At 48.5% G+C, this 22,043-nt stretch overlaps 1 protein-coding gene across 1 annotated transcript in view; it reads right to left on the bottom strand.

Moving 5' to 3' along the window:
- Nucleotides 1-14,437: 14,437 nt before the first annotated feature.
- Nucleotides 14,438-22,043, bottom strand: part of M6PR (mannose-6-phosphate receptor, cation dependent) — a 36,832-nt gene continuing 29,226 nt past the window's right edge. The window contains exons 5-7 of the mRNA XM_068255261.1: nucleotides 20,976-21,106; nucleotides 18,516-18,642; nucleotides 14,438-16,863 (exon numbers count right to left, since the gene is read on the bottom strand). Coding sequence (XP_068111362.1) covers nucleotides 16,741-16,863; nucleotides 18,516-18,642; nucleotides 20,976-21,106 — 381 coding nt within the window. The 3' untranslated portion in view covers nucleotides 14,438-16,740. The remainder of the gene's footprint in view (nucleotides 16,864-18,515; nucleotides 18,643-20,975; nucleotides 21,107-22,043) is intronic.

The raw sequence follows: 22,043 nt of genomic DNA, 5'->3' as shown, positions 1-22,043 counted from the left end.
GGTATGTCTGTATCTGGTTATTCAGGTACACCGCCTGACCTCTTGAAGCTGCGGGCGCAAGAAGAGCGCTCCAGACCTGAGCCCTGTGCAGGCTCCGCCTCTCTATATATGTGTATTGTAGGAGGAGTAGCAGAGGCATTCTGCATTTAATATGTGTATTGTAGGCAATGCTTCCTAAGGAGGACTGGATGCCAGGGGGCAGCAGAGAGCAGTCTTCATTCAATATGTGTATTGTAGGCAATGCTTCTAAGAAGGAGTACCGGGACTGGGTGCCAGGGGGCAGCAGAGGAACTCTGCATTCAATATGTGTATTGTAGGCAATGCTTCTAAGAAGGAGTACTGGGACTGTGTGCCAGGGGGCAGCAGAGGAACTCTGCATTCAGTATGTGTATTGTAGGCAATGCTTATAGGGAGGAGTACCGGGACTGGGTGCCAGGGGGCAGCAGAGGAACTCTGCATTCAGTATGTGTATTGTAGACAATGCTTATAGGGAGGAGTACCGGGACTGGGTGCCAGGGGGCAGCGGAGAGCACTCTGCATTCAATATGTGTATTGTAGGCAATGCTTCCTAAGGAGGAGTACTGGGACTAGGTGCCAGGGGGCAGCGGAGAGCACTCTGCATTCAATATATGTATTGTAGGCAATGCTTTCTAAGGAGGAGTACCGTGACTGGGAGCCAGGGGCAGCAGAGAGCACTTTGAATTCAATATACTTGTGAATAGACTGGTCAGTGCAGGTTCAGGGGCATCTCTAGCGACACATGATATGTACACAATTTCTACACGTGACTGAATGCGTATAGCGTGAGATCCTCCTGGCTTGCCGTAGAGACTGGTATAGTTCATATATCTTAGCTCTCTGAGACATGGGACATACTGTCTCATTGAGCTGAGAAAAAAAAAATCTATTTTTTTCAAGTTGGTAAACAACATAAAACTATGAATGCATTTTGCAGGAACGGATCTTTGGCAGGAACAGATCTTTTGCAGATACTGATCTGTTGCATGTGTACAGCATCTGTGTGTGCAGCATCTTGCAAAGATTTCTATCTGATGGGGAGTTCAGCTCCATAGAATAGACTGTGTAGAAAATGCTCTCATACTACATGGAAGGGGGTAAAATTGGTCTGTGACCTTGCTTCAATCGGCAAATGATCAGACAGCGATCGGTTCCTACACCAGTATCCATAGAAGATCCGCACACCACTTTAAAGGGACGCTAAGGATGGCCCGAATTTAAAAGACTGCACTTACCTGGGGCTTCCTCCAGCCCACGGCAGGCGGCGAGGTCCCCTGGCGTCCTCCTGGCTCTTCATGCGCCGCCGCCGGCCCCCATTACCGGCAACACCCAGGTCGGGTGTCGGGCCGGCTCTACCTGGTTCGTTACGCCGCTCTTCATCATGAACCAGGTAGAGCCGGCCCGACACCCGCCTCGGGTGTCGCCCCTGGCGTGATGACGAGCGGCGTAACGAACCAGGTAAATCCGGCCCGACACCCGACCTGGGTGTCGCCGGTAACGTCGGCCGGCGGCTGCACACGGAAAAGAACCAGGAGACCTCGCGGCCTGTGGTGGGCTGGAGGAAGCCCCAGGTAAGTGCAGTCTTTTAAATTCGGGCACTCCTCAGTGTCCTTTTTAACAGGAACTAATTTATTGCTCCATCACCATATACACACAATCGATTGTAAAACCGATGCTCGCTTCGGGGCCACACAGGGTCCTCTTTGTCAAGGCACAGTTAAGTAACCCTGTGTGGCCCAGATACGATCTTCTGTTTTATGGTTGATTGTGTGTATATGGTGATAAAGCAATAAAAAGTTCCTTTTAAAGTGAACCAGAGATGAAGCACCCTCATGTATTTTATCATATATATCAGTGGGAACATTGGAGAAAACACCTACCCTGCTTTCTGTTTCATCCTGCACTGCTCAGCCTGCTTGTTATCAGCCCTGATAAAATCCCCGACTGAGCATTCAGTCTGGCTTTGCTCAGAAATCATTAGAGCTGAGTCTGTCTTCTCTGCCTCTGTGAGTCCTCGGAAGGCGGCTTTGAGAGCACCTTGTCCCCAAGTGCTCCTGAAGATGGGCGGTTTTGTCCTGTGTGAGCACGCTCGCACATGTGCAATACATAGCCATCTGTCTTTGGGAGCTCCAAGGCTCTGAATCACTCTGTTGAGATCGCTGTCTGTGATCTCACCAGAGAGTTACAGCGCCACCTGGAGGATGGAGGGATAATTGTAGCACTGGAGGACAGGGAGGTAAGTGCTGGGGCTGCTGCAGGCATTCTGACAGGCATGATTTTCTGATTTTAGGCTCTGAGACTTGCTGAAAAGACCATAAACTCCAGAAAGGGAGGTTAATTACGAGTTTGCCTGTAGATTATGTTTTATATCTTATTGTTATCCAGATTGAATCCCCCATTGTATTGTGACCATTCTCAGCATTTCCCATTTGTATCTTATCTTCTTCTTGGTTATATAAATATATACAGTATATATTTTTTTTTTCTCCTGTAGGTTTTTCTGTAAGCACCCTGCTGCGTATGGCTGACCGCAGGTCGCTGTGGTGGTTGGCCAGTTGGTACGGCAGCATCAGGAGGGATTTTTTTTTTTTAAATTATTTGTTACATTTTGTCAGCACTTGAAGGCAGGGGTGTAGCAATATGGGTTGCAGAGGTAGCCACCGCATCGGGGCCCTTGGACCAGAGGGACCCGGAAGGGCCCTCCCTCAACTACAGTATTAGCTTTCTATTGGTCCTGTGCTCATAATAATCACTTCTATAGATACATTGAATAGTAATAATTATTAACAAGCTGCTCCCCATCCCCTTCTTGCACCTCTGACACTGTAGTTGCCATTAGCAGGTTTTGGTGCGCCGTATCAATTGTTATGTATAGAGTGCTTGCGGGGCCCCATTGTAAAACTTGCATCAGGTCCCACGGCTCCTTAGCTACGGCACTGCTTGAAGACAATTGACTAAAAGGATCATTTCTTTGGAGCTCCGGTATTGTGTAAGAGCCCTTTTCCACTGCCCATTTAATTGGATTGGAAGTGATTTTCTAGTGCTTTTCAGATCACATCGTTGTGTAATTGTGGGCCCTGTTCTCACTGTTGCAACGCTGTTCATTTTTTATGCAAAAAGGGTGGTGCAGTCAGCAGTGTATTGGTTAGAGGGCAATGCAGTGCGGCAGTTAGAGGGTGGTGCAGTTAGCAGTGTAGTGTTTAGAGTCGTGCAGTTGGCAGGGTGGTGGTTAGAGAGTGGTGCAATTGGCTTCGGGCTCCAGGCAATGTCCCATAATTATTGTTTGTTTTCTTTTGCAGGGGTTTTTATCTGTTTTGAAGCCAACAATAAAGGGGAAATTATAATTTTCGGTGCAGGGGGGTGGTTAGGCATCGGGAAGAAGGTTTGTTCATGGGGGGGGGGGGGGGAGAAGTTAGGGTTAGGCTGGGGGGAGGGGGGCGGTCAGGGTTAGGTGTCAGGATGGGGGTTTGTGCAGGGGAGGGTCTTAGGGTTAGGCACCACTGGGGGGTCTTAGGGTTTGTGCAGGGGAGGGTCTTAGGGTTAGGCACCACCAGGGGGGTCTTAGGGTTAGGCACAACCAGGGGGTGCTAAAGGTTAGGTACCACCAGGGGGTTCTTAGGGTTTGCAGGGAGGGTCTTAGGGTTAGGCACCACCAGGGGGTTCTTAGGGTTTGCAGGGACGGTCTTAGGGTTAGGCACCACCAGGGGGGTCTTAGGGTTAGGTACCACCAGGGGGGTCTTAGGGTTTGCTGGGAGGGTCTTAGGGTTAGGCACCACCAGGAGGTTCTTATGGTTTTCAGGGAGGGCCTTAGGGTTAGGCACCACCAGGGAGGGACTTAGGGTTAGGCACCACCAGGGGGGGGGTCTTAGGGTTAGGTATCAGGGGGAGGGTTCTGTGTTAAAGTAGAGTTAGGTTTAGTCATAGTAAAATATTGGTGATAATTACCAATATTTTACTAACGAAAATTAACACTTTAAATAATAGACTATGGGTAAATTTACTGATATTCTACTATATGCACTGTTCCTGCGCCCGATTTTCCATGGCGCTCCAAAATTCACGTATGCATGCAGCACAGGATGTGTGGCTGTCAGAAAGATCAGAAGGGACTCAAAGAGGCACTGGAGCAGGTCAATATTAAACTGCTCCACTGCACTACTCTGCAGATGCAGGAGGAGCAGCCGTCTCCCCACCCCCAGCCACTATAGTTGCGCTGCAATTTTGACTGTTTTGGATGTAAGCCCCTCACATGATCAAGTTTGACGCTCTTGGTTTGGAGCAGGGATGTGAAACTCAAATACAAAGTGGGCCAAAACTGTACACTGGGACCCAGCTGCGGGCCGAAATTGTACACTGGTCAACCTCAATGTCTACTGACTACCTTCCTCCCTTATAAAGATCTCAGGTGTCTAATGCCTCCTCCAACCCCTATACAGTTCCCTGATGTCTAGTGGTCCTCCCTTCCCTATACATTTCCCTGGTGTGCTTTCCCCCTACCTCCCCCATATGGTTTCCCTGAGGCTTCATCTCCAATATAGCTTCCCTGGTGGGTCAAACTTAATGGAAAGTGGGAAAACCGCTTGAGGGCCAAATTGAATGGCTCTGAGGGCCAGATTTGGCCTGCTCGCCGGAGTTTGACAGGTATGGTTTAGAGGGCACCTGCGCTGAAACAGAGGGGTGTAAGAGGATCGGGCAAGACTGGACTATCCTGAGGTAAGTATATATTTTTCTATTACAGTTTTGCTTCGGGTATGCTTTAAATGAACAGCAGTGTGATGGTGACGTGTTAGGACTGAGCACACTCTGACTGTATGACTTGGCCAGATATCCCACCAAACATTCCATCCATCAAGCTGCATTTACCACATTTGAAAGATGGTTATAATGACTTTTCTAAAAAAAACAAAAACATATGAAATGTCGATCTACCACTTGTCTATGTCACTATAATGTTAAGGTGAGAATAGACTAATGAAACAAGCACATTAGATAAGATTTGAACTCAGACCACATTAAGACAGAATCTCACATGGTGGTCTGATGGCTTCACCACTAGACCAGCTGCTGCACCATGGACCGGCTTGCATTCCTTTAGATAAGGTTAAACAATATGGGGTAGCTGCAAACAGAAGTTATAAGGGGTAAAAAGTGGTAGACTGCTGTGAAGGAGCCATAGCTCACAGGTTAATTACTCCGAAGGTCAGCGTAACTATTACGAGAATTACTGAAAGACCCGGGTTCTAATCCCGGTGTCGGCTCCTTGTGATCTTGGACAAGTCACTTCATCACCGACCGTCCCAGCTTCCAAAACTTAGTTTGAAGGGTCTTTCACCAACCACTCATCAACATTGCAAAGCGTTCTTGCTGGCATTTACCTAGATAGAGCTATTTAAAATTGAAGCTGTCTCCTAGACGGACAGCTGCTAGTTACTAAAACTTTCTTCTTGACGACGCCATCCAAAGGACGTTCCCACACCCGCCACACCTCTTTCCAGTGAGCTCTGGGAGAGATACACCATTGATGAGACTTGAACCGACGCAAGTATGGAAGCCTCATACCAACCAGTCAGAGAGCTTAACCACTAAGCCACCTACGACCACACAACTCTCATGCTAAACTTGGTTTACTTAAAGATTTGCAAATGGTTACTGGTAAAGAAAAATGGGTGAGCGTACTGTCACAGACATGCTGTAGTGTAAATAACAGCCTAAGCTAGAGGAGAACTCACGGACGACCACAAGCACGCCACATATCAGCCAAGGAGCTTCACCACTAAGCCATGCCTGGCTACAGGTTACAGAGGCACAGGTTGGCTTACTTGAAAGTTTGCAAATAGCCAATGCAAAAGAAAAAATTTCAAAACCATGTTTATTGAGCAGCTTTGCTCATCACTGATGTATACTTGGACAAGACACTTCATCACTAACCTTCCCAGCTTCCAAAACGTAGTTTGTAGGGTCTTTAACCAACCACTTGTCAACACTGCAAAGTGCTCTTGCTGGCATTTAACTTCGATGGTTCTAATGAAAAATTGAAGCTGTCTCCTGTTACAAAACTTCCTTTTTTGTGACGCTATCCAAAGGACATACCTAGCCTTGCCACCTCTGGCAGGGATACACCACTGGTGAGTTTTGATCCAATGTAAGTATGGAAGCCTCGCACCATCCAGTCAGAGAACTTAACCACTAAGCCATCCATGACCATACTCAATTAAGTCTTACTTTGGTTAACTTAAAAGTTTGCAAAAGACTAATGGTAGAGGAAATGGCCAAGCATACTGTCAGACATGCTCGGTAGTTACTATGAGATTCAATGATGACCGGCTACTGAAAATAATGGCTAAAATAAGAGGAGAACTCACGGATCACCACAAACCTCTCACTCATCAGCCAAGGAGCTTCCCCACTAAGCCATGCTTGTACAGCTTGTAGAGGTTCAGGTTAGCTTTGCACGTGCTGCTGTCACATCACTGATGTATACCAAGAAAGAGCATCACTGAATAGAACATCTGATGGCTGAGCCTGATGGCTCGATTGATAATATCCGACGTGTCCGATCACCGCGGGGATCGATTCCGCGCTCGATACCCGCGGGCAGACAATAGCGGCGAATCGAGCGGGAGATAAGAAGCGCCGGCGGGGACGAGTGGGAATCGATCCGGGCGCACACGCGGATGAGCGGGGACACGCCAGGAGTCGATCCGGCGGCTAATCGGCCGCCGGATCGACCTGTGTATGCCCAGCATAAGACTTTGAATTGCAAAGCCTTCTCCGCTACACCTACATTGCATGGTGGGTTCATCATGACTTAACTGAACTTCATTAACATCCTTAGCGGTAACCCCGTGCTGGACACAGGGTAAGCCGCTGCGGAGGATTGCTCAGGCCCTGCTGGGCCGATTTGCATAATTTTTTTTTTATACATGCAGCTAGCACTTTGCTAGCTGCGTGTTACTTACGATCGCCGCCACTACACGCCGCGTTAGAGGGTGCCCCCCCCCCGAGACCTCGTGCGCTGCCTGGCCAGTCAGTGCCAGGCAGCGCTGAGGGGTGGATCGGGACTACCTCTGACGTCTATGGCGCCAAAGGAAGCCCTCATGGAAATCCTGTTCAGAACGGGATTTCCTGATAGGCCTTGTCGCCGGAGGCGATCGGAGTGGGTGGGGGGATGCCGCTGCTCAGTGGCTATCATGTAGGCTAGCTACATGATTTTGAAAACATTTTTTTTAAAAAACAGTGCTGCGCCGCCTCTCCGGCGAATGTAATTGACCGCCAAGGAGGTTAAAGAATCTGCTTGAGACCTGGAACCCACTACAAATCGCTCTGTGTAGGTTTTGACGAGCGATTACGCCAGCGTTTATATACTTTACATGGCAGAAACGCTAACACTCAAATGTGCTGCATGTCCTGCGTTTGGGATTTTGGTAATTTGGAGAAAACTTCCCTAAACGCTCAAAAAATTGCTCTAGTGGGTTCCAGCCCTGAGGAAGTCAGGAGAGGAGGACTGTGTAGATATATGACAGACAATCTTCCATTTGTAAACACCTCCCCAAAATGTTCCCACCTTAAACAAATTTATTGATCCTATTTGACCCCAAAAAGTGGAGAAACCACTTGTGGGCCAAATTTGATGGCTCTGCAGGCCAGATTTGGCCCACGGACCAGAGTTTTGCATGTATACACTAATCGGTTTCCTTGGCAGATTTGATCAGTGTTCCAGCTTGCTGCGAGTGTCTCGCGTTTAGAGGGTCAATGTTTGTTTGTATGTAAATTGAATACTCCCCTCAGCACCTGGCTGCTTTCCCCTTTAAAAGCTTGGTCCCTATGCAGGATGAGCATAGCTCCCCCTCCTGTGTGTAGGTTTCAGCAGCCATTGTGGTCTGGCTGAAGGCTCTCTAGTCCCCTATGTCAGCATCAGACGGCACTGGGGCCCCAGGCCAATGGTAACCTGGGGCCCACCTACCTCTTCTCTCCGCACTGCAAAGTCAGCCTCGAGGCTCCCCAAGTCAGCTGCCACCCCACCCAGTGGACTCGTGGTTTACCCCCCGGGGCCCCTGCAGGATTGGTGGCTTCATTGTAAGGGCCCTTTCACACAAGCAGTTGATAGGCAGTGAAAAGCATGTTGAACTCTCTCAACTGCTCACTGCTGCCTGGCAACTGCTCATTGCTGCCTGGTAACTGCTTTGAGCACACACTTCAACTACCCATGTGAAAGAGCCCTAATTCACCTGTCCCAGCGTGCTGCTCCGCCCATGCTCTTTCTTCAGCACTGCTGCCTGCCTTCTCTCCATGAGCCGATGCACATTATGCATAAGTAATCTGTGCTGGATCATGGAGAAGAGGCAGGAAGTGAGGATGAAGATGGAGCACGAACTGGGCAGCGCCAGAACAGGTGAGTAACAATGAAGACACAAATCCTGCAGGGTCCTCGGGGATCAAGAAGGGAGAATCCAACTGGGTGGGATCGGGGGCTTGTGGGGGTAGGGTAAGCTAGCAGCGGTCAAGAGTCCTGGGGCAATAGCCCCCTTTGCATTAATGGCAGCGCCGGCACTGATGGACAGAACTACCTTCTTCAGTACCAACAGCCCTCGAGGTCTGACTTCAAAAATAACTTCCATATTGCACTGGGTAGCCTAAACAAGATCTTTTACGATACCACTTTCCTGGAGTACATCTTCCCACAAGCAGAAAAATTGCAGGGTGTTGTAGAAGCCTACAGTGTTAGACCAAGCACTCCAATGGAGATAGGAGCGAGTGTACTAAAGCTGATATGACCCTGATGCCCAAGGGTCGCCAATTCAAGAAGCCAGGACGGCAGCGCCACTCTTGAAGAAATAGCTCTTTATTCAGACGTAATTAAAATTGGCATGTGATTTTAATTACATGTCTGAATAAATAGCTATTTCTTCAAGAGGGTTGTAACAAGCTTACCTTCCAGCGGCAGGTCCCACGGCGTCACCGGCGTGGTCCGGGCGAGTGGCGGGGCTTCTGCGCTGGAGTCTGCTGGTGGCATCCTCGGCGTCCCTCTGGCGGGGTCTTCTGACTCGCGCGTGCGTGGTGCGACCTTTGGGTCACGCGCGAGTTTGAGTGAGCCTTATAGGCTCAGGAGGAGGATGTAGGGATGGCTGCAGGTGATGTCACTAGGTGACATCACCAGATGGGGTGGCTACTGGTTGAGCATCTTGTATTTAAGACCAGAGCGTTCAGTGCTCGCCGACCTTGATACTAATCAGTTCGCTGGTTCTAGGTCTAGCTAGCTACTTTGAGCTACATTGAAATATTGTGTAGACGCACAATATATATGTACTCCAGTTAGTCAGTTTTTTGTTATTTTCGTATTTATTCTCGTAATTTATCTATAACATCATATTGTATATTATCTGTGCACCGATTTCTCGCTTGCCTCCTGACATCGCTATTGTCTAGCCCTCTTGTACCGCTGCCATCTGATTACGTTACCGACTCGGCCTGTCCCTGATTTTGTTACTGCATGATCCTTGCAACACGACTGACATCTGATTTATGTGTATGACCCAGCTCGATTATAGACTACGATTTAGCCTAGCTACTCTGTACCTCGCTATCTCTGACCTGTACATGACCTCAGCCTGATCTAGACTACTCTTTATATATTACTGTAATGAATAGCAACATGGCAGCGGCGGTGAATGGTGTTACCACCGCAGCTGCCTCTGATTCTCTGCCTGCCAGTCTTCCTGCACCTCGGGCGTCTGGTACGCCGAGGTCGGGGGTCTCTGCTGCTCACAGGGTTGCATTAGCACGTGCGCGCGCTCACCGTCAGGATCTTTATGCCAGGAGGAGGCGTGTCAGCTGACCGTCTGACGTCATCGGGTACGCTCGCCGCTGCTGATTGGGGGAAGTGCGGTGGGCGTGCCTCAAGAGTCTCCTCCGCTTCTTAAGCACGGCGGATTCAGTGGCAACTTGTCTGCTGTTGCGAATACTTCGTGATAGCGCTCAGACCTTAGATAGATCCGGTGTGCTTAGATCCGGGCGGAAACAGGGGATTTCACACAGTATAGGATTGAATTGATAGCCATAATTATAATCATATTTTCTATCATCTGTTATGACTCTTGCTCGTTCTGACTATTCTTACTCTCAGTGATTTGTACTTCTGCTCATCTGATCTGATTGCCGACTCTACCTGTTATAACCTTCTTGTCTCTGCCTTCTGACTTTGTACCGTATCTGCCAGTCTGTTGCCAAACTCTGGTAGTCTGACTACTCTACTCTCACCAGAGGGTCCTATTCTCTGGTGAGGTGTTTGGTACTGTTAGTGCCCACCAGCTCCTCTGGTGAGGCATTCTCATACCTATCAGTACTATTGTTGCACCAAGCACTACACCTATTACACCATCTGTATTTGTTGTCACAGCAGCTTCTGATATACCAGCATTATAGGTGATTCTGCAGATCACCATATAATCAGGTATATATCCAGGGCCGGGCCGAGGCATAGGCTGGAGAGGCTCCAGCCTCAGGGCGCAGTGTAGGAGGGGGCGCACAATTCATTCAGCTGTCATTCCTAATTGTGTATGAAGCAGAAAGAAATAAGAAAAGGGGATACATAGCAGTGACTGCAAGCCAGATAACTAGATATTAAGGTGTTGGAGAGGTTGTGGGCCCTGTGGCCCTCTTAGTCTAATAGCAATCAGTGTGTGACGGATGGGGTGGAGGGATGGAGGGGCGCACTTTGGTGTCTCAGCCTTGGGTGCTGGAGGACCTTGTCCCTGCTCTGTATATATCTGCATTATAGGTGATACTGCAGATCACCTAATAATCAGAATTCTGCCTCTTGCTGACACAAATCGTTACAATTACTGTGGTAATTAGCTGTACGCTACCTCACGTTCCTGTACTGCGTGATAAGGGTGTTGTAGACGTGCATGCAAGTTTCTCTTTTTCTTCACTGCCCCCCCCAACAGTATTCCATGGCAGACTCAGCAAAACATGCAAGCGAGTCAGAGAGACATGTCCAGCGTCCACCCCGGTGACAGCAGGGCACCTCCCCCATCCTCACAGGCATGTACACAGTGACATGATATCATTCCTGTGTCACGTCGGTAGAGTAAAATAATTTTGAGTTAATGCAGGATTATACAAATTTTGTATGCAAATGGAAAATGGACCATATCAAATTGTACCTCAGCAGGATTTGATTGGATCATGTTTAGGCTGCATAAATTTGCATATAAAATTTGCATAATACTACACCAACTCAAAATTATTTGCATCTCATTGATCATCCCTAGTAGAGAGCACTGCTGCAGCTGTCCGTGATATACACCACCAGGAAGGCAGCCATGATGACAGCAGTCCCTGCACATCAGGCAGTACCCAGGGGCCAGGCAAACTTAATATTTAAAAGGGTAACGGGGATGCTTGGGGGCCCATACTGACGCCCTGGAAGGGCCCATACTGACGCCCTGGAAAGGCCCATACTGACGCCCTGGAGCAACTGCCCCCATTGCGCTGGTCTGGGCCAGCACTATGCATTTATTTAATGCTGTAAGTAGTGCAGTTTGTTGCTCCCTGGAGATCTCAGACTGATTTATGTGCATGCATGTGTTCCCTAAAATGGGTAGAGTAGGAACCCTTTCTAGATGACACCTCAATGCTGGTGAAAGGGTCTAGTACATAATTCTGTTGCATGCGACCCATTTATGAAGATTATATTTTTCAATTATTATTGTACTGTACTTTCAATAGCCAAATACAGCAGCCTCTCCCATTCTTTGTGCAGTCCCCCTCTTTCATATGCATCATCCCTGTACTGTATCCCCCTCCCATTCCATGTGCAGCCTCCTCTTCCATGTGTATCATCCATGTACAGCAGCCTCTCCCATTCCATGTGCAGCCCCCTCCTCCATGTGCATCATCCATGTACAGCAGCCCCTCCCATTCCATGTGCCACCCCCTCTTCCATGTGCATCATCCATGCGCCGCCTCCTCTTCCATGTGTGTCATCCATGTACAGCAGCCCTTTTCTTTCATGAACAGCTCCCTTTGGCACCAGCTTCCCTTTTTCATGTGTTGCTCCCCATTTTCAGACTCCCCTTTTATGTTCAGGTGCCCCATTGGTCTGATCTTGCCCAAGGACCAGGTCTTTGCGGCCTCTCCAGAAATCCAGCCCTGAAGGGGAGGGGGGGGGGGTACACATTGATGTTTGGTTGGTGGCCTGAGGAGATAAAATCTCCAGGGACAACCATAAAAACTACCTCCAGTGTAATTTGGAGTACAAATCGATGCTATTAATTGTCCCATAATAGTAATCTAATACAGGTTCAGCAAATGAATAGGGATATAATTAGCCAGGAAATGACCATAATTGGTGACCCCAATTGCAAACCCAAAACGTCTTCATTGGAGATCTGTGGCCACCCCCACTGTTGCCGCAGCCCGCCCTCAACTGATAGGCGGCTACCAATCTCCGGACTTCTCCGCAGGCTTTGGGAGGTATTTACTAGTTAGTCATTTATAGCCCCGTTCATTTGCCGAACCTATATTAACCTGTTCTGTACCAGCTGTCTGCCCCCTTAAGGACCAGAAATTGCTGGTACAACAAAGCGGCGCTTACCAACGAATCTCCACGCAGTCCGGCCGTTCTTGCCGGTCACACCGCTTGCTCATTGCCGCAGGTCTCTATCTCTGCCGTCCCTACGACGGCAGAGAGCTGAATACTGGTCAGAAGCCGCTTTCATTGGCTCCTGACCCTGTCAATCATGTAAGCCAATGGGATTGGCTTACAATGATAACAGGATCTAGAGACGGCGGGGCGTGTGTATTGCGGCAGGGAGAGTGCAGTGCAATCGACGGACATCGTGCACTGTTGCTATGTGGGGGACGACATTATGCGGGGGAGCAGTGTCTTGAAAGTAGTTGGCCATCCGTCGGGTGAGTAGATCGGCCGGATCGCTCGCGGTTTGGGCGCTGCTGTACACGCACCTGATTATTAGCTGAGGTGGTCATGATTAGCAGCCTCAGCCGTCTTTAGTTAAAGTGGCCCTAAACTCAGAACTCTTCTCTGCTGTAAAAGATGCACAACAGCATAATAAACTTTAAACAAACAAAAAAATAAAAGATCTTTGTTACAGCTGATACACATCCTAAAATAAATCTGCAGTTTCTACTTCCTGATTCATGGAAGCAGGCAGATTATTAACTGCCTGTGCTTTTCAATGAGCTTATCTGCCATAGGAAGTCATGTGACACAGGGGAGGGATCAAATTACGACTTGTCAGACACAGATGAAGGGGAATTAGACAGGTTAAACTCTCTCAATACATACAGGGTGCATTTCTCTAAGTTCTCCGTCTGTCCTGTGCAAGAGTTCAGGTGCACTTTAACCTCCCCGGCGTTCTATTGAGATCGGCAGGGAGGCTGCGGGAGGTTTTTTTTTTTTTTATAAAAAAAAAAAAAAATCTATTTCATGCAGCCAACTGAAAGTTGGCTGCATGAAAGCCCACTAGAGGGCGCTTCGGAGGCATTCTTCCGATCGCCTCCGGCTAGCATAAGTAACAAGGAAGGCTGCAATGAGCAGCCTTCCTTGTTTGGTTTAGCGGAGTGACGTCATGGACGTCAGCCGCCTCCGATCCAGCCCTTAGCGCTGGCCGGAACTGATTGGTCCGGCTGCGCAGGGCTCGGGCGGCTGGGGGGACCCTCTTTCGCTGCTGCTCGCGGCGGATCGCCGCAAAGCGGCGGCGATCAGGCAGCACACGTGGCTGGCAAAGTGCCGGCTGCGTGTGCTGCTTTTTATTTGAGGAAAATCGGCCCAGCAGGGCCTGAGCGGCAGCCTCCGGCGGTGATGGACGAGCTGAGCTCGTCCATACCGCTCAGGAGGTTAAGCATGTGTACAAGCCTAAATACACCCCATCTTACAATGCAATGCTCAGGGACAAAGTAGTCTATTGAGAGGTCAAGGCTGTACCATGTAGCACAAGGGGGTGTTCCTCCAGCTGTACCACTGATGTGTTGTGCACAGGCTGTGTGGATGACTTCTGAGCACCCAGATGACTCCAGTGCAATCAGATTGCACATTTTACCTTATAAAGCACACTCGATGTGAGCGGGATATGGAGACTACCATATTGCTTTCCTTTTAAAACAATACCAGTTGCCTGGCAGTTCTTCTAATCGCTTTGGCTGTAGTAGTGTCTGAATCACAAACCTGAAACAGGCATGCAGCTAATTTAGTCACACTTCAGTCAGAGCACCTGATCCTCATGCTTGTTCAGGGTGTATGGCTAAAAGCATTTGAGGCAGAGGATCAGCAGGACAGCCAGGCAATGTGCATTGTTTAAAAGGATATAAACATATCAGCCTCCATATCGCTCTCACGTCAGGTGAGGCTTTTATGCAGTTTGAGACATGATCGGTAACAAAAATGAAAGTAGACCTGTTGGTTTCACCTTATTTTACTTTTTTTTGTAAAAAAAACAAAAACCTATCCCAGAAAATTCGCCAGAAATCACACAAGATATAAACACCCATAAAAAGGTAATGAAACAAACAAAAAAAGTTGCTATAGGAAAAGCGTAACACAGGAGGCAAAGCGAGGAGTTAGGATGGTGGATTCTGATGGAGATTTATAAAGCAAACACAACGGGGTTGGCAGCATTTGTGAAACAGACGCAGCTGCTTATAGTAAACCTGAGACAAAAGGATAGAAAAGTGTTATACATACCCGGGGCTTCCTCCATGCAGATTGCTCCCTCGCCGATGTCCTCCGCCTCCAGGATGGTCCGGAAGATGCCCCATTTACTTTGGCCAGTCGGACGTACTGCGCATGCGCGCCCCTCGCGTTCTGTACCACTGCGCAGACCACTCCCAGCCACGGGAGCGCGTACAGACGGACTGCGCCAAGACAAATATAACGGGGCATCTACCATCCAGGTGGCAGAGGACACCGGCGTGGGAGTGATCTGCCTTAGGAATGATCAGAGATATGCAAATGATTCAAAGTTGATGTAAATGTATGCAAAATTTTATGCAAATGTATTTGCAGAATCATTTGCATAATTTCAGAAGTATTTGCATCTCATTGATCATGCCTTATCTGCATGGAGGGGCAGGAAGAAGCCCCAGGTATGTCTAACACTTTTCTATCCTTTTGTCTCAGATGCCTATTAAGCAAAGGACTCTTCAAGATGCCTCTAAAGATACATTATCCTAGAGATTAGGGATGGTTCACACATAAATCTGTATATTTCTGTTTCAGTCCTGCCAGTTTTGTATCAGTTTCCTGATACAGTTCCAATCCGGACAGGTGAAGCTGACAGAAAACTGACAAGACCAGAAATGTACAGATTTATGAGTGAACCAAGCAGGAAAGCTGAATACTCAAGCAGGAACACGGGTCCCGGCGGCGTCCCACGATGTTGCATGATGGGCGAGAAACGAGAGTTCAAGCGGTCACGGTACTTTGCGCAGGAGTCGTCAAGGATCTTAAAGATCTGATCCGCCGTGACGGCTGTTGTTGCTGCATAACAGAAACGTTGTTCGCGTAATCGCACACCTGTACCCACATCACAAGATCGTGGAAACAAATCGATCACCGCTAAAAAAAAATAAAAAAAAATTGCTGGTCATTGGAAAAAAAAAAAAAAAAAAGATATACTTACCCGGGGCTTTCTCCAGCCCCTTACAGCCGACAGGCCCCACACAGCATCTCCGCTTGCAGACGCCGGCCGGGGTCCCCACCAGTGCAAAGGCCGACCTCCTCCACTGCGCCTGCACGAGCACAGTAGTTCTGTGCCTGCGCAGTACACCGCGGACAATGTGGGTTTGATTGACAGCGGCGCAGGTGCACTAGACATGACCTCGAGGCCGGCTGGCTAGCAGCAGCTGGGCAAGAAAAGTAGCTGAAGACCGGTCTATGCTTACAGAAAGACACCATCTCAACCGCTTCCATTTTCCGCTCTGTAGACTGGTACAGATCAGTTTTTTAATTTTTTCCGGCACAACGGACCAGCATGTCCGCTATTATTTATATAATAAGCGCAATGGAATTCTCACGGCACACCTGGTTTTTGACTATAATTCTCCTTTAAGTAGCCATATCTGTTTACACACAAACTGCAAACCCAAACGTGTTTACTTTAACTATGAATTAGAGCTTAACCAAAATCTTGCAGAATGCAAAGAACTGTGAAGCCTACAGTATTGTCTGCACTTTTCCCTGTCCAGTGTGTAACAAAACGCTCTACGATGGGTCATCTAGTCAACCGAAATGTCCAGCTGTACATCAAACGAACTGAACTGGTTGAGAGTTCCTCAAAAGGATTGATCTTCATGATCCATGGATGGCTCAGCCCATATACATAGATGATTCACCTGGGATCTTTGCAGAGACCCACACTATCTTCCTTCACATTTCCGATTAAACCTGAGTGTGTGTTTTTGGTTTTGAGGACAATACCTTCAACCCCTAGAGGAAGATATGAACAGCCTGCTTGCCTTAAGGTAGGAGCAGTTGCTGGGCTAGTTGTGCCCCCAAGTACAGGAAGCACTGCAGGTCCTTGCCCAGTACAGGACTGTGGCGGGGGATTACACCACCTAAAAACAGTGGGGGTGGGAATCGGTGCCAAAACGGTATGAGAGAAGCCTGAAGGAGCGAAACGAGGTGGTAAGCAGTTGGGAAGAATGTAGTGGAAGGTGTGTGGCTTCTTCCACTTGTGAGATACTGAGATGGGTGGAACTACATCACATGGGTAGTAGATGGTCATCTCTTTCTTCTGGCTCCTCGCCCAACTGGTCATCTCCCACTCCTCGGTAAGCAGTTTCTGAAGAACGGGCCCGAGACCGACAAACAAAGTCACAACCGTCCTAATAGAGAATAAAGCAAAAGGATTTAAAAAAGTTAAAAAAAAATGCAACATACTGCAAAAATACTATAGAGCGACTATGTTTTGGACCAGTATTAGGTTACTGGAGACAAAATGGGTAGTCCTGCAGGGGTGCAACAACCCTCCGGCCGGGCCCCCAGATTATTACATGTAGCACCACCACGACTCCCCGAAGCCTATGGGGGGCCCCTATCCTCCTCCTCCCTGCTGAGGCAGAGTGAGTGCAGCGGAGCGCTCTAAGAAAATTGACCTGCTCCAATTATGTTAGGACTCCTCCTCCCGAGTCCTAGAAATCTTGCCTGAGGACGCAGCATAGAGTCCTCATACTTCTGCATTTGTGCCCCTATGTGGTTGCCAGCATTATAGCACGTGGGGCGTGTGTGACTTGCTATGCTGGTAATCATGTGGGGACCAAATGCAGTAGTACGAGGACAGTAACAGGTAAAGTATAACTGCATGGGGCATGAAGGGTGGGGCAGGAACATAAAGCCACGGGGGGGGAGGGGGGGGGTTCTAAATATTTTACACTTTTAATAAAGTTTTGGCAAACTAAAAGAAATAAAAAAAATTACCAAGCAGCAACATGTAGCAGCATGGACAGAGGAGAATGCAGTAAAGTCCAACTAAATCCAAAACAGAACAGGCCAACACATCTTCAGCTTCTCTTGGGTTTCAGCAACATCAGCAATTTCCCCGAGAGCCAGACAGGAGAAATACTAACAGCTTGTACAATTAGCTAGCTGACTTGGGGGTCGATTCACTTCGTAGGACAAGATCCCCGCACTTTGGCCCAATAGGCTGCCTGTCAAGTGACGGGCAGTCTATTGGGCTAATCAAAGTGAAGGGATCTCGTCCTACAAAGTCACTGGACCTGACAGGGTCCAGGGTGTAACAATTGGAGCAACTGTTCGTTTTGGGGTAGTGCGAGTAAGTTAATAGTGCATGCTACATAGTAGTGTACCCACTTTGAAATTATTACTTGCGCTGCCACACTAAGCTGCGCTGCTTGATCAGTGTAGATTAGTGAATCCACCCCTAACTGATTTGTATGTAAGCCAGATGTAGCCATCAAAAGAGCCAAATCTGGCTCCCGAGCCATAGGTTCCCTGCCCCTAATATACAGCAAAGTCCCAATTATCCAGCAACCGGAAGACTCCACTAACCGGCATGCCTGATGGAGATAACGGGGGGGGGGGGGGGGGGGGAATCGTGTTTTGTGGGGTTTTCTGGTGATTAAAATACTCACCGAGCCTACAGTGCCATCTTCTAGCCTTCCAGTCGCTCCTAGTGGCTTTATGGCATCCTTGCATGGCTCCTGTGCGTCACGTGACCAGACGCAGGTCAGCTGACACGCCAGGAGCCGCTCACGGAGGACCTCGGAAAGCCGCTACCGAGTGACAGAAATGTTAGAAGACAGCACTGGACACTCGGTGAGTATTTTATTTAGCATGGGGGCGTTCGCTCCTTTACTGCCCGGTTGCCCAAGCAACCGGCAAGCACATGTATCCGGGCAGCAGCCACTGCCTGCTAGTGCTGGATACTTTGCTGAAATACAAGCCTGCTTATAACCTGGCACGGCTATCACAGCCATCACACTGCAAGGCAGCTACAATGTACAGAGGCGACACTCACCGCTACAAGGTTGCCGAGCTCCTGCCAAAACGTGATGTTCGGGAACTGCTCGATGCCCTTGGCTCCCACCACAAAGCGCTGGTAGACGAATCCACCGATGATATATAGTGCTAGGAGTACTGCAAACCTGGGGGAGTCAACAAGAAATATGAAATGCGTCAGGTGTTCATTACGGCACAAGGAATTGGTTAGGTGGAACATTTTTAGCGGCGGTTTTATTGTTTTACTTTTGTAATTCAGCCGACAGTAAAGGCCTGTACATACGCTAGATTAAAGATGGCCAAAAACAACTGATTCTGCCGATAATCCGACGTGTGTACAGCTGCTCCGGAACCCCAACAGCCGCCCGGCCAGCAATCCCACAGGAGAATCAGTTTGGCCAAGCAACAGCCTGATTGTCAAGACTCGCAACCGCGCATGCGCAGAAAGCTCCTGGCTACAGGGGCATAATCAAGAAGGTGCGCCGTCAAGTCAGCGCTTGCACAGTAGTGCGTGACTTAGCTAAGTGGCACTTTACTGGGCCACACAGATCAAGGAAGGGGATCAGGAGGACAGCGACGGACCTACAAGACTACTGGGGCTGGCAGAAGCCCCAGGTAAGTAAAAGGACACTCATCCAAGTACGACTCGGGTATCCTTTAAAGAAAACTAGAGCTGAAAAGATTTAACAATTTTATACATACCTGGGGCTTCCTCCAGCCCCATCCGCACGGATCGCACCCACACCGCCGTCCTCAGTCTTCCCCCTCTTCAGTACTGGATCCCATAACTTCAGCCAGTCGCTGCCAGTCTGATGTAAGAGAAGTGCCCTCTTTACGTATCTCTCGAGCAGCCACCAGAGAAATACGTAGAGGGCGCACTTCTCTTGCGCAGACTGGCCGAAGTTACTGGACGCGGTACCAGAGCTGCAGAAGGCTGAGGACTGCAACATGTGGAGCGATCCAGGCGGATGGGACTGGAGAAGGCCTCAGGTACAGTATGTATAAAATTATTATATCATTTCAGCTCTGGTACACTTTGAAGTGTACCAGAGATGTGAAAACAAGAAAATTTGATATTCATCCGCAGCTTCCTCCAGCAGCATAAACCCAGCCCCACACAGTCCTCCTGCGATCAGCCCTGGTGACGGGCTCAGTCCCGGTTCAGTCTGGATCTTCTGCGCATGCGCAGAACTCCCTTGCATGTGCAGACCTCCCACGCATGCGCAGTAGACCCAGACTGGACCCGACTGAGTCAGTTGCCGGGGCTGATCGCAGCTGAAAGCCGACCGCGGGAGGACGGCGAGGGACTCTGACGGGTTAGTGCTGATGGGAGGAAGCCGCGGGCGATTATCAAATCTTTTATTCAGATCTCTGGTTTACTTTCAGGCCCGTATAAGTGCCAGATGGATGTCGCCTGACGGGGATCGGGACTCGCTGCACCAAGATTGCATAGACGCGTAGTTAGCCAGCAGGCTAAGGTCATGTTCTATTGCAATGCGAGGGGGGCCGAGGGCCGATGGAGCGGCGCAGATATGACGTCATGCAATGAACTGCTATTAAAGAGGAACTTTTCCAAAAGATAGTAGTAGGGGACAATTTATAGGAGGCGAGATTTGATCCACCATAAGCCTGCAGGGAAAAATATTTACTACTGCCAAAAGAAAAAAGGACAACAACGACAGAACCAACTGCCATTATCTGTAAGCACTAAAAGGTTGTGTTACATATACTGTATGTGCACTTGCTTGGTAGTTGGAAAGAAGAAAAGTTTCCCACAATGCAATGAGGTTCATAGACAGGAATCTGTGGGAGGGGTTTCACCACAATATCAGCCATACAGACCCCTCTGATGATCTATTCTAAAAAAAGAAGATTTCTGGTGGGAAAGGGGGCATCAGCTACTGATTAGGATGAAATTCAATCCTGGGTTACAGTTCCTCTTAAAAGGACACCCGAGGTGAAAATAGACAAATTAAATAAACGATTGTATCCATCTTCCTGCTCCTAAAAATGATTTTTTAAGATATTCCACAGTTTTATTTACGTATAAATCTACCTTTTAAGTTTTAACTGTTTTTGCTCAATGACACATTCATTGAAGTATGCCAGAGCTAAAAAATCTATGAACTATTGAACCTTTTTATCTCTTTCTTGCTCTCAGAAGTCATTTTCTGCTATTAAAGTATTTTATAGTTGGAGTTTCTTATCAGTGAGGGTCACACTGTAGTCACTTCCTGTCGGTCAGGACTGAGTCATCCACTTACATACCTGATATTTAACTCTTTCAGGAAGAGAAAGAAAAGAAAAAGGAACACAGCCTAGTTATTTGTGTTCTAGGTACTGTACATACACATGTCTATCTCATCATGTCACATGTCACTTCGGGTATCCTTTAAGATACACACCTCTTGTTTTCCAGTTCTAAACGTTCTTTATTATGCGGCAGACCAGGAATAGGCCATAGTGAAGTGGTACTTACACAATGAGCAGCACAGAGCCAACGCTGAGATGGGAGTCCTCTATCGGACACGCCACACTGCTGTCCATCTCAAACAGATAGAAACAGTCCTGCGACTTGTTCCTCTCCTCACTGATGATGGTGAAGCCATCCTGCCAGAGGGGAGAGACAGAACATTCAGATAATTCTGGCCCTAAAAAGAAGGTGTATCATATCAGTGATGCATAGAGTGGATCGGTAGTAATTCAGTTACTCCCTGTATAGCATACTCCTCCCCCCAATCGGCATACCAAACTGGATTGGGTTATCCATCTTTATGGCCAATCAGATGAGAATATTTCTGGCTTGCATGCAGCTCGGAGTTGAGCCAATCAAACTTGCCCCGTCCCAGGATGCATGCAAGCTATTAGGACGTCACAGATTTTGCCGGAATTTACCAAAATTTTGAGAACCTGAGCATGTGGCTGTGCATATGCTGCGTACTAGAGGACTTTCCGTGGCAAATTTGAGAAGATTCGGGAGGTGGAGGAGGACAGAGAGTGAGCAATAAGCCAGGAGGCAGGTATGTATAAAACTTTTCGTTCCATCAGTCTCGGGTTCTCTAACATCAGGGCCGCACTCCACTTCTGGCATAAGCACAGCCGTACTGCGCTCGCGCGTCCATGGAGCCGGGTGGAGTCCGCACTCACACTGGGGTGCAGAGGATGGCCTGTGAAGACCTCTATAGGATCCAGAGGTTTCCCTCTACTTTGGTAAGTGTTAACTTTTTGTTCCGACCCGCAGGTGCCAAAGTTTCAAGCTCAGACTGAGATGCACTCACACTGAAGGACTGCATCTCCCAGCATGCATTGTGGTAGCCAAGAACGCGTGACACCACCGCCGGCATTTTAGACTGCAGGCACCTGTGGGTGTGGGCCGGAGAAGATGGCAGCGCGCATACAGGCAGGGGTCTGGGGAGCAGGCATACATGTAATTAAGGCACCAGGAAATTTGGGCACAGGGCAAAGACGAAAAAGTCTCATGCTGCTCCCCCTCCAGGCCGCCATGGATAGTGGGGAAAGACGTAATTCAACTTCCGGCTATAGTTGG

The sequence above is a fragment of the Hyperolius riggenbachi genome, chromosome 10, assembly GCF_040937935.1.
Source record: "Hyperolius riggenbachi isolate aHypRig1 chromosome 10, aHypRig1.pri, whole genome shotgun sequence".
In the NCBI taxonomy this organism is placed as follows: Eukaryota; Metazoa; Chordata; class Amphibia; order Anura; family Hyperoliidae; genus Hyperolius; species Hyperolius riggenbachi.
The sequence above is the reverse complement of the archived record's forward strand: the minus strand, read 5'-3'. Positions and strand labels throughout refer to the sequence as shown.